General features: G+C 46.4%; 1 protein-coding gene across 5 annotated transcripts in view; it reads right to left on the bottom strand.

The window, feature by feature from the left end:
* Positions 1–7,565: 7,565 nt before the first annotated feature.
* APP (amyloid beta precursor protein) overlaps positions 7,566–13,286 on the bottom strand; it is a gene marked incomplete at both ends in the record, with an annotated part of 237,102 nt that continues 231,381 nt past the window's right edge. For all 5 annotated transcript variants that reach the window (XM_082010909.1, XM_082010908.1, XM_082010907.1 and 2 more), the window contains one exon: positions 7,566–7,667. In XM_082010909.1, the coding sequence (XP_081867035.1) occupies positions 7,566–7,667 (102 nt within the window). The remainder of the gene's footprint in view (positions 7,668–13,286) is intronic.

The following is a 13,286-nucleotide window of genomic DNA, read 5'->3' on the forward strand; positions in this document are numbered from 1 at the left end:
TTAAAGAGAGTTTGTTCTCAAACATATCACTTGCCTAAAAGTGCTGGGTTTTATTCTAATGATTCTGTGTCACAAATGTGATTCCAGTTTAAAATGTCAATATAGGCCGAAGGCAGTAGCAATTATCTTGGCTAGACACACTCTGCTGTGGTATTTCTGTTATAAAGAATGCCTAGATGCATCCCATTGAGGCCCCACCTTGCACTGCCATGTTCTAGACGTGCCTATCTGGACTGGGTGTTGTGGATGTTAAATGTTCCCCAAGGTTTGCACCAGCTAGCCTGGTGCAAAACTAGCACCCTTCAAGGAGTCCTGGCAAAGAGAGACCACTGGGGGAGAACGCAGCGGACACCTAGGAAATCTGTAACAGTACTGAAAGGACAAGTAGGGATCAATTCTTCAGTGCTTCTTTTGGTACGAGAACGAGGGAGCATCAAATAAAATTATCTTGATGTGGAAGGTCCAAAAGAAGCAAAAAGAGGTCGTTCTTCACAAACATGTACTTAGGCTGTCATAGGATGCTAAAATGTATGTTGGCTTAAGAGTGGCTAGGCAGATTGTGGAAAAGACCTTTACTGAGGAGAATGAAATACAAACTCGCTATCTCTGGGTCAGACAGATTCTCTGAGCCACAGTTGTATATAAGGCATGAGGACTACCCACAGAAAGCAGCACTGCAAGCTTGACATGCTCCTACATTGTTCTCCAGTCATCTGCTTTTGGTCACCATGGGAAGCAGGATGCTGGGCTTAGGCAGACCTTTGCTCTGACACCATATATACATTTCTGTGTTTCTGCTATTCCTTATTCTTTCTGTTCTCCTCTGGGCTGGCTTAGGAAAGCCTTGGTCATGCCAGTGCTGTGCAGTGCAAATCAGACTTTTCTCTCGTTGCTTTGAGCCTCCATTGGTGGGTCCTATACTCTTTGGAAGGTGTCTTCTGGTCCCTAAGATACTGATTATGCATTGAAGAGGATCAGGTTGGGGGTGTTGGATGTTTTCTGGATAAACTACAGATTGTAAGAGGGATTGGGATCATGGATGAAATCTTTTTGTGGCTCCAGGTGTTTCCTTCTCTCAGCAGAGGCTGAGAGTTGTCCCACTCTCTGTGGGCACATGAACCTTTAGTATGCCCCAGTCTCAACAGATTTGACAGAGGATGCCCTGACATCCTCTTTGGACCAGGCCAGAACTGGGGCTTTAGGGCTGTCCTTGGCAAGCAGCAGAGGGAGGCTTGGCTGGTCAGCCTTGAGGGAAAGCAGCTCTTTGCTGCCCATCATTGGTTTGCTCCTCCTGATTTGCCCTCCATTTACGGGGGCTTTTAAGGATAACACTTATCTTGGGGCATTGAATAGAGAGTTTAATTCTCTATATCTAGTTTTTATATACCATTTTTATACCAACCATGTAAAATTTAGGCTTTGAGAAACACAGGCTGTTGACTGCTAAACTCTTTTGGCTACTGAATTTTGGCAGCCCACAGACTTCCACAGCATATTTTCTAGCAACCCTATTGCCAAAACCAGCCCAGTGCCTTGGCAGTGCAGGTTTTCTGTGCCAGAAAAAAAAAAGCCAAACCGTATTACAACACTCTGTATAGGTAATGGGTACAAATAATATTTTAAAAAAGACTGGGCTAATTGTGGCTCAATCTTCCGTTGCTCGTCGTTTATGTCAGCTCTTTATTTCTGTTGCAAGTAAGGGGTTTCTGACCTGCAAGGCAGGTGATGATCATCTTCTGTCGCGCTGTGCCAGAGAGCACTGGCAGCAGACCGGGGGCTCCACAATGACTCCCCAGGTGCTAAAGCCGCTTCGGCCGTGGTTCAGCTCCCCAGATCCGGCCCTTACAGTGCCCATAGCAGAGTCCCTCCCGGTGGGCCCTGGGCAGCACACACCTAAGAAGACGTCAAAGAAGATTCCAGTCGGCACTGCTGCCGATACGATTTTGTAACATCAAACTTGCCATTATCGGGCTGGATCCCGGCTAGTCTAAAACGGGGTTGCACCCCTGTGTTGCCTGAACGTTACAGCTACACCCAGCTGCGGCCCCCAGCTGCTAATCCTCAGCAAAGGAGCAGCGTATTCAACATGGCCGGCGTGGGCCGGCACAGCTGCATGGCAGGCCGAGGCACAGCACGGCCCTCAGAGAGGGGCCCCGGCCTTGCAGGTTCAGGGGCTTCATGGCAGCCGCGTGCCTCGTGGAGGGCAGCGCCGGCTCCCGGTGGGCGCCGGTCCCCGTGCTGCCCTTGTTAACCCAGCGACAGGCGACTGCGCCGGCCACGTGCCAAAGCCACCAGGCTGAGGGTCTCCATGGCCTGCTGCCCCGGGGCCGACCGGCACGACCCACGGGGGGGGGGCGGTGCGGCCTCCTGCCCTCCTCCCCAAGGGCCAGCCAGCTTCTTAGCATACAAAATAATCCTAAAAATAGACCTCTTCCTCCCCACCACCTCTTTTTTTTTATAAAGCAGGTTGAGGAACAAGGCTGTTAAAAGGAAAATAAAGCCAAATTCTTCAGTATTTATTTATTCTAGGATTTTTATTCTGTCAAAGGGCTCTAGAAATCAAATTACGTTGCCGGAGCTTGGTTCCCTCCTGCCAGCCTGGCAGGGGCCACTGCTGGCCGTAGCTCAGGTTTGCTCCCATCTCCGGGCAGGGGCTGGAGGGGTGCAGAGGCTTTTCCATAAACCCTTTTTAGAGAAGCATCATATGGGGTAAATGGGATTTTGTCTGTTTCCCCCAACCCCTCATCCTAATTAAATGGAAAAAAAATCCCACACTTGAAATGCTCCCCAGAGCTATAGCCTGAAGCAGCGCTTAGGCATAGTTAGGTGGACTCGGTGGGGTGATCAGGGACTCGAAATAGCCGTAATTACCACGTCCCGTTTTGGACCAGCGGCAGCGTTGCAGCTGTTTCAAGGGTGTGCTTCCTGCAGGTGCTGGGCAGCCCTTGCTGCGGGGAGTCTGCCCTGCCCCGGCTAGTTTTCTCTCTCTCTTTTTTAAAATTTATTTATTAGCAGCACTGAAAAAGAGTAATGTCTACCTTTTGATCTAGGTGGTACCCTATCTGAAATTGGTGTGGATGCTTTTCTCCATTGAGCTACCTCAGAGAAACTGGGTTACAAACACAGAAGGCACTAGTTAGGGAGACTTATTATCTAATTCAGTGTCCAAATTCACCTTTAACTAAGAATCCCATTAAAGGCAGAATATTTTATTGCTTCTATATAAATCCCAAAACTTGTATTTGGAACCTTAAAAGATTTTTTTCTGTGTAGTCAGCCAAATAAATTTCCCAGGACTGTAGAAAGCTGCAGGGAAGATTTAGTGCTTGCTCCTTCTAGGCAGAAGGTGGAAGAAAGAATTACTGGGTAGCAGCAAGAGAGAAGAGCCATCCTGGTCTGACCGAATCGAGGCCCTTGCTTTCCGAGTGGTGGAAAAATTGCAGAGGAATGCAACCAGGACGCTGCGCGCAGCGTTATTTGTAATCTGTTCTCATATGTCATTAGGATATTTTCAATCTTTCTGCCTAGAGGCATTTTAACAGCAGCTTACCCACCACCCACAAAATCCATTAGTTTAAACAATAAAAATGAGCCGTTTGGCCACACAGCAATGGCCTTAAAATTGCTTTGGTAAGTGCAGATATAATGAGGATGGAGACTTTGGGGCTGTGAGAGGATCATGACAGACCTAATGGAAAATACAGCCGCTGCGAGCTGTTCTCTGTAAGGGCAACAGCAGGCCTCTGTTTTTCCTAGACCACCCCGTAGCTGGAGAACCGAATTTAGCAAGAGGCCTGTACTGAATGCAGAGCACGGCACATATACGTGTGTTTTTCAGGGTGGCTCTTCTAGCATGTGCCTGATGATAATGTCTGAAGCTTCACTTCACCTCTGGTACTCGTTAATCTGAGTGGGTCTGTGCAAACCAAGAGCAGGAACAGCAGCATCTTCAAAAGCCAGCAGGTCACCCCTCATCGTGCTCGGCACCGCTCCCCCTCACCAGGGACCACCCTCACCAGCTCTGCTGAGGGACTCGCAGTCTAAGCGCTCCCTAACCCCATTCTGTCAAAATGACTCAGGCTAGAAAACTTTTCCCATTAAATGTATCAACTCAACAGCCAGGGATATTTTTATTTTATTTATTGCCCCCTCCACCCCCCCAAAGCAATTTCCTGGAGGCTGAGGAGCGGAATTTTGTTTCCAGCCCGTGGCTGCACGCAACTGCCCCGCTCGGCTTATTGCCGAAGGGGATGACGCCCGATCAATCCCGTGCTTGGAAGCGAGGTGCTCAGCTACGGTCCTCCGTCAGCTTTTCTATTTTATGAGCCTGTCAAAATGTTTTTGTTCACTCCTAATATAAGCTTTCCGCAATAAGGGGCTTGCATGGCTAGAGATGGGCAGGAGGCTGCTGCGGTTACCTGGGAACAGTGATAAATTGCTAGGCAGCTTTCAGGCTTGCAGCAGCCGTGGGAGTGTTCGTCTTGAAGTTGCAGGAACTTTGTTCACCTCCTGTGCTTTACGTGTGTGTCACGGTGTGCAGTTACTTCCTTTCTTTCAGGGGTGTGCCTGTGTGGAGGGAATAGTAAAAACTGATCACTGAATCAGTGCATAAACCCGAGTGATTAATTAACAGTTGGTCCACAAGTAGCAAGAGCAGCACCAGTGTCTTACCAGACAAATAAGCTCAACTGTCTGGGAATTACTGTTCAAAGCAATTATATTTTTCTGTAACTTGGATTGCATGGGATTATGGTATTATAACTGCAATTTGCTGTAAAGGCCAACGGCCCTCTATATCTTATGGATTACTCCAGCTTCTCCTAAAAGGAATTTTGATAACGCTCCTTTAATGAGACTGCACTAAATTGAATTACGTCGGGCCTTCCCGCCGAAGCGGGATCTTTTTCTACGATACTGGACAGACGCACAGAAGACAGTCTTATGTATTTGTTTCTAGGGGGTATGCGTGACCTATATAGCAAGACATACACAACCAGGTATGAGCCTAACCCTAAGTATTTGTGAAACAAAACATTTTTGGTTGCTGTGGAGCAATTTGGGGCCTGAAGGCCTCTGCTCACCACCACCCACTGTTCTGGCCTGAACAGTCCAGCTTAAAAATGGAAGTGGTAAATCCTCCGGGGACGCCCTGCAAATTCTGTACGAAAAACTGGCGCTCCAGGGCCTGGAAATAACAGCAACCGTTTCCAAGGCTCTGATCCCTTGCACTGAATTCCCTTGATATTGCGGGGATGGCAGAGCAAAGGGAATAAACATCTGTCTGGTGACAGCCAACAGGAGCTCGAGTTTCTCCTGCTACCGCTTCCGAGCAGCAGTGCCTCTTCCTCCTCCCGCACCCCGGCAGGCGGCTCGTGGAGCTTCGTGTCCCAGCCCTCCCCTCGTTGAACGCCGTGTCTCCCGGTCAGCCGGCCAGCAGGGCTGCGGCCCGGCCAGACAGGTAAGATTTTTGGGTGGGGAGGAGGGACGAGTCAGTGCACCAGGGCTGGGGACTGTAGTCTTGTCCCAGTCGAGGTCTGGAGCCTCCCAACCCACTCACCCGTGCTGTGCGGCCCCACTTCGTCTTGCTGTGGAGGCGAATGCTGCAGGCAATGCTGGAGAAGCGGCTGCCACGGCTTGCAGATAAAACGAGTTAACAAGCAGCTTTCCCTGGATATGTATCTTGCTGTCTTTATTCTGCTCCTAGCTCTCCTTCCTCAGTCCTCCTTTACTTAATGTTTGCTACAGAGAAACAGTAATTACCTTTCTCTCTCATGCGACACACACATCCAGTTTTACTTCACAACCCGATTTTTAGCTCCATCAACTGATCTCCAAGCTCAACCTGAGAGGTGCTGACTACAGCTGGGCAGAGAGCTGGGCACAGAGCCCGCCTTGAAGATCGCTGGGTCTGCTCAAGCACCAGAGCCTCACTCCTCTCGGCAGACGAGCCCCGTGGCGCGGGTTACCGCGCTCTCCCTGCGCTGCCGGCGTGCCCCCGCAGAGCCACGGGCTGAAGGAAGCTCTCAGCCAGGCTGCCAGCCGGCAACGGGCAGAAGATGCCAGGCTGGGGTTTATGTACCACAGCTCAGCAATGGCTTCGCCCCCTCCCTGCAGCTTTTGGGAAAAAATTACCGGTGGTGCTGCTTATACCCTTCCCGGGCACCCGCTGTCATGCCGCAGCGCCGGGCTGGATGGTCTTGCAGCCTGGGAGGCTCCTCCTTGCACTCCACACGGCGCAGGGCACTGATCTCGCCGGGAAGCCGAGCGCGCAATGTGCCAAGGCCCGGTGGCAGCGATGGCAAGAGAAGAGCTTGCCGGCGAGTCGCTCCTGGGGCCGTTAGTTACTCACGCCGTGCTCCTCTGCACGAGTCAGGGTGCTGGTCGGCACAGAAACACACCACTACCATGGGGCTCCTCCAGGAATGTATTTATTTACATTAAAACACTATTATACAAACTGAAAGAAAGGAAAAGAAAAGAGATGACGTCTCAGAGGGGCAGGTGAACCAAAGCTGGTGCCCCTCACTTCCCACCCCATCTTGCTGCTGCCTTCCTTCCGCTCTGGTCTGACTGTGAGTGCCGTGATCCTTGTAGGAAAACCCCTTCCCAACCCTCTCTCAGTGTGAGCATCCATGTTTTCTGTTTAAGTGGCTTTCAGAAATCTTTTTGTTTTCTGCCTCCAAAGAAAACTCTTGCCCAAACATTTTTTTCTTAATTTATTTATGTAACACAGTGTAGAAAGCTATCAATTCATAAGCAATGGTTCTGTACAATCATCCTGCAGAGGATCCCCGTTAATTTTCAACCAGCAGGCACTTTTCCCCCCCCCGAAGTGCTCACAATTAACAGGGATTCTTTTTAATATTTTTTTAAGATCAAAAAGATACATGGAAAAGAAAATAAAGTTTACCTTTCAATGCCTAAAGTGTGCACATAAAACAGGCACAAAGAAACGAATGTGTATTCCCATGATTTCTACGTCACTAATACAGCAGGAGCAACAATCTGTACAATAAAATGCAGCTGCAGAGGAAAAGAATTTCAATAACTCATCTGGAATACTTTTTAGAAAATGTTGTTTTACTTTAAAATGCATAGTGATCAGAAAAAAATGCTCAGCAAAGAGAAGCAGCTAAACCCCACAGACACAGAAAGCATCCCCCATCAATTCTTAAAGCATATTTCAATTAGGACTTAATTTTTGTCACAGATCACAAGAATAATATACAACTGGCTAAGGAGCTACATGATAAATAATTGGGAAAGAGAATCTATCCATGCACTAGTTAAATACAGCTAACCTCTTTACAGTACACAAAAAACATTCATTAATAATGTAGTGTAAAGACTGAAATGTAAAGAGAAAGAGAGAGAAAATACATTACTGATTTTATTAATTCAAGTTCAGGCATCTACTTGTGTTACAGCACAGCTGTCAAAAGGCGATAATGAGTAAATAATAAAACAGAGTGTTTTTCTTTCTTTCCACATTATTCTATAACCGAACACCGATGGGCAGTGAAGCAATCATTCTGCTGTCCAACTTGTGAGGCTGCTGTGGTGTCCTAGTTCTGCATCTGTTCAAAGAACTTGTAGGTGGGATTTTCATAGCCGTTTTGCTGCATCTTGGAGAGGTGACGCTCCTCAGGTGTCACTGCAGCATCCACCTGTCGCGAGGAAAAACAACCAGGGTCAGATTCTTGCTTAATTCACAGCGTACCCCACGCTTCCCCACTGGATGGCCACCCAACGTACGTTGCACCATTTCATTGTGCGTTCAGCCAGAAAGCATCCTCTGAAACACATGATAGGGTTTAAAGCTGAGGACAGCTTTATCCATCCCGCCTCGGGGTTTTTTTTTGTTTGTTTCTTTGTTTGTTTATTTGTTTTTTAACATGCAATGTGGAAAGTAAGTTAGGTCCCAAGCTCAGTCCAAATCTAATAAAAAACTCTAAAAGAAAGGTGGCTGGGAGGTGATAAGGATACTTCTCCACTAAAGAGGATTAAACCTAGGACCTGGAGGCTCTCACGTTGCCTGAAGAGACAACTGTCTCTGAAAATTCTTCTCTCCAAGTTACTGTGAGTGGCCTCACAGACATCACCGACAGTTGGCACTGCACACAGCGATCAAGGAGAAGCCAGCAAACAGCTTTAAACAGCAACTTGCACAAGACGGCCCTTCCAGCTTGGATAGTGCTAGTTCACTTTTCGGACAGAGTAATGTGGAGGAGAAGATAAGGCAACGGGAGCAATTCTGCAACTTATTTTTTTGCTGCAGGGCTTCAAAACCAGCTGACCAAACCCAACAGTACCAGCTTTGGTTTTTGTTGTCTGGATCAGGAAGCCTGAAGCTCCACAAACAAAAAGAAGGGGATATATTTCACATCTCCCTGCTAGTTCCCCATTGTAAGTTTTTTTTCCCCTAGGATATACATTGGTATCTGTACTTGGGATCAGTTGGATCTCCAAAGAAAAGAAAAAGCTCACTAGAGAGCTGAAGGAAGTAGCCTGAGGCTGCCTTCTGTCTATACTGTGCTCTCAGATTTGTTGCAGATGCTGTGGTCTCAAGACCAAGAAAAATTAATTGGAAAAAATAAAATGAGGGTAGCAAGGAAATGCCAGAGTAGCCAGGCACAAGGCGAGCAAAAAATCCCATTGCACTCACAGAAACAGAACTTCTTTGTCTCCAAGGTCGAGTTTGGTTTAGTTTAGAGACAAATAGCTTGACGTGCCTGCAATGGTTTAGGTATTTCTCTACTTAACAAAAATTGACCTTTCTTGATTACTTGGAAGACAGGCACAAAGACAGGTCAGTCAAGATTCCTCCACTGAATACCTGCTGCTCCACAAATTATTTTCTTCCTTCACTGAACATTACAGTAATATAAAACACCATCAAATTAGAGCGGGTGAGAACAGTCTCTAAATGTTAATTAGGTATTTTACTTCTCCTGTATGAGCTCCATAGCTGTTGTGTATTCAAAACCTACTGTATCCTGGCTATCTTGCTAACCACCTATGAGAACAGACCTAAGAAAACCTGCTTGTCAGCTATTTCATTGGCTATCTGTCATATCTAGTATTTGACACCTCTTAAAAGAGAAGGTAAAAAGTGCATTTTACATGGTCAAAAATTTAAAATCAGGAAGGTTACTAAGACTCTACACTAAAGCATTAGGTATGAATCCTGTGGATTCCTGTAAGTAGTGAACTTAGGAAAAACAGCCGTTTACTTTTAGCACAAAAATAGACTTTTGGATAATGGAAAGTGTATTCTCTCAAGAAGTCTTACATAGCAGGCTCACTTACCCTAACCTTTAAATAAAAAAGCAAAGGAGAAGTCCTTACGTCCGATACTCTTTTTAAATCTACTCTACAATACTGAAATAACTCAGCTTAGTGAGAACAGACTGTGACCTTCAGTAAGTTGTTACCTGATACCCTGGAAGAAGACTGAAGGTTGTATTCTTCCATGCTAGGGACAAATGCAGGCTGCTCAGCTTATTTTTGCAGCTGTTCTTTTATTGCAGTAGGTTATACCACAGGACCACCTTTCCTACAGTATCACCAGAAAATGGCTCTCCTCAGACACCTTCTGTCTTGATGTTCTTTCATTTGATACTTAAGAGAAGAGATGGTTCTGTGGGTGGCAGGTGTATCAGACTGCTCAGATGAACTGCTAACCCCACATCCAAGTCGTTTTCATACCTGTTGCAACTTCTAAATCTCCTTGTCCCTGTTCCAACTCCCCAATGGCATTTTCAATCAACACTTTATCCTCTATCAAATCTCTTTTTCTTATGCAATACTTGCACATTTTTGTGAAATACCCAACTTTAAGAGTCACATAACCGCTTTTGCTCGCAAACTATTGTGAAACTCTCCATAGCTGGGAGTCCCGAGCATTTCAGCAAGCCCGTGACTCCTGCCGGCAGGGAACAGGACACCAGGCAGGAAGGATGACTGGGCTGAGCTAACACGGTGCTCCCTGTGTTTCTGATTCTGTAATGTAACTTGGCCTTTTTTGCTGTTAAAGTACTGTAATTCAAAGGCCAGCTTTCTCCTTTTAAGTTGGATTTGCATGGACTAATTCTCTTATGCAACAAACCCAAAATACATCTATTTCTTCACCTCCTGTGACATACTCAGGCAGTGAGATCCTGTTTAAAGATGGCACTCTTGCTTTAAGTTGCTCTTTCCAGATTTTTCTTGTTCTAGAAATTAGGGGGAAAAAGTGTTTTTCTTTCCCTGCTCCCCTCTCCGCCTCCAAAAGTGACACAAGAAACAACTACTTTTCTGCTGAAGGACGCAAGCTTCCCTGGGCCAGCCCACGTGAGCGGCAATTGGTCAGCTTGGCTGTCAACAATTATGTTGATCCACCAAGGACAGGAGAACCCCGGGAATTTCACAGCCTGTCTCCTCTTCAATCTCCACACCCAAATCCCCACGACATTTCTGTACAACGACGTGCTCAGCAGCCAGTGCACAACTGCGCACTCGCATTTTAAAGACTCGTCCCTGCCTGCTGCTCCAGGCTGACCTACAGTGAGAGCACTGCCACAGCTCACAGCGCTCAGCTCATCTCATCTCATCTCAGCTATCTCCAGGGACAGGGCTGCTTCCCGCTGCTTCGCCTGTCCTTTCTCCAGGGGTTGCCAACTTCTCCCTCGGCAAGGGTACACCATCCATATCCGTATGCGGCGGATCAACTTCTGGCAATCCCTTGATGCTGCTGCTGTTCAGCAGAGCACTTCTTTTCGATCTATGCCATCAGTATAACAGCAGTAGGGCCTAACAAATCCATTCCATATAGGTCTTGTACAAACATGTGAAAGGCCTAATCCCTGCCCTGAGGACCATGCAAATTTGACAGCGTTAACTATTTCTGCTGTGACAATGTTGCTGCTGCAGCTGAAGTTGTCACTAACATGGCTGACAAGGGAAGAGGAGAACAAAGCAGGGAAAATGGCAAATGTCCCCGTAGCCTTTTCAGCACTTACAGAAAATAAGAATATAAAGCAAGTGCAGAGGAAAAGCCACCCTTCTTTTCATTTTTGAAGAGGCTGCTGTAGCATCAAGCCAGAGGTGGTTCTTGTGCACAGAAACACCATGCTACCAGAGTATCTGGTGCTTCTCCAAATCAAGAAGCGGGAGCCTCAGAATTCACAGCTAAACCCACCGACAGCTCTGTAAGATTCTCTTCTAGCTTGAAATTAAAGCGCAATATGAAGCTCTCGGGTTGAGGGATCAGAATCTCTGTGTACCAACACATGCCTGAGAGCGTCTTCCTTTCTAGGAGGCTCTCCCCACTAGGCTGGGATGCAAAGGAGGGGTGTGCCAGAACCTGTGCTGTATTTCTTCACATTTAAGCTCCACACAACGCTGTATTGAACTCTGTCACCCGTTTTAGCTTAAGCCTCCCACTCAGCGCTTTTTATTCAGGACTAGCAGATGTGATAAGCACACAGCATAACCTGCTTGCAGGAAAGAAACAGGGTAAGACAACAACATAAATAAAAAAGAATCACACAAAGTGCAAGGCAGAAGAGATTAAAGAATTGACAAGAAACTAGAGAAACTTGGAAGAAAATCAAGGAGGAGAAAGATTACAAAAAAATGTGACGAAGGACAGTAAAATCAGACTGAATTTTTAACATCCTTGCACAATATTCCATATTAAAAAGACCCACTTTGATACAACTAGTTTACAGTAAAAGTCCAATAACCTCTGGAATATGGCATTTATAGGTGAAAGGGATTTATTGGGGCTTGTACTTGCAGTCTTAGTCAATTTTTTTTTTTATTTCCCCTGTAGCCTTTGAAATGACTAGTGCTGGTACTTCCTCCCCTTCCTGTAGCTATCTGCTGCAGGGTAATCCCTCTCACTGCCGACCTACGTGCACTGTCACTCATCCTGAATGTCTTCTCTTCTACTCACTTTTACCCATTTAGACTCTGCCAAACTGTTGCTCTCGTTTCTTACATCCTCTGTCCTAGGTATTGCTCTGCCAAGCGACATGCCTTGAACGCGAGTATCTCCTTCTCAGTAAGCCCTAAAGCCCTTTACCATTTTAAGAAGCTTTTTGCGCCCATTACGGAGGTGGCAGGAGTTGAACGCAGCATGTAAGAGGTGTGGGTACTCTGGTGCTGCCGGGACACTTCTCTCTTCTACAGTGCCACGTCTCTTGAGGAAACAGCTCAGTCAGGTAGATAACCTCTTTTGAGACTGTTCATCCACCTACCCTCTTCTGCTCCAGCCTATGGACCTTTCACACAGAAAAACCTAACAGGGAGTCAGGAAGATGGTAACGCTGCAGAAAAATTCACATGCTGCGTCTACACACATGGGGCAGATCAAAAGCCCAGACAGGAGGTGCTGGAAACCCTCAGAGGTGCACTGAACACAACGTTGTTGTTTAAACGATAGTAAATGGATGCTGCCTAATATACACCTGCAGATTGGACTCTGAGAGATGGACTTTGGAGAGTATCACAGCGATTTTAATGGTTGCTTTGCTACTGCCGTGAGCCCTCCTGTTGTCACCTCTCCCCACATGCTCCTGCTGGAGGTGCTGCCTCCGTAACAGAAAGAAAATGAGCTTCAAAGAGGAAATCCTGAAAGAGGAGGAGTTGAGACAGTCAGCTGTAGTCTGGAGCACAGGAGAGGTGAGAACCTCTCTTTTGCCACCTGCTGCCATGGAGGAAGTAACCTCCTGCAGACAGCTGGGGTGGGCGCACCAGCAAACACCACCTTCAAAATGTTTGCCGGAGCGCCTACGTGCACATATAATAAGTAATTTTCAATCACTTGGTCATTTACTTACTGAACTGTGGCACTCCTTCTCCTGGAGAGGCTGAACCACTTTGTAACATTTATATTCTCAGACTTGGAAGAAAATTATTACAACACTTTTTCTAAATAGGACAAGTATATTCCTCCTAAGAGCTTCAAAAAAAAGGTAACAGGATTTTTAATAATGTCTTTTGTTAAAGAAATAGTGAAATGAGAAAAAGTACTACAGTCGGAGTTGACTTTTTGGAAAGTAAGAATATAGGTGGAACAGGACCTACTTTGTACACATTATCACAGAGTTAAATGCCCACAGTAACTTCTGACATGCAACACAAGCAGGTTGCAAGATTTATTAAAATATACTCAGCCAACCTAGAGCTGACATACAGTTATTTTTACATCAAGTGATTTTGCTCTTTTGTGCTTTTTGTGCACAGCATACTAAAGGTGCACTGTTGCTAAATAAATTATCCCTCTTTAGAATGAACAGCTT

The sequence above is a fragment of the Phaethon aethereus genome (genome assembly GCF_964289735.1).
Source record: "Phaethon aethereus genome assembly, chromosome: 1".
Classification (NCBI taxonomy): Eukaryota; Metazoa; Chordata; class Aves; order Phaethontiformes; family Phaethontidae; genus Phaethon; species Phaethon aethereus.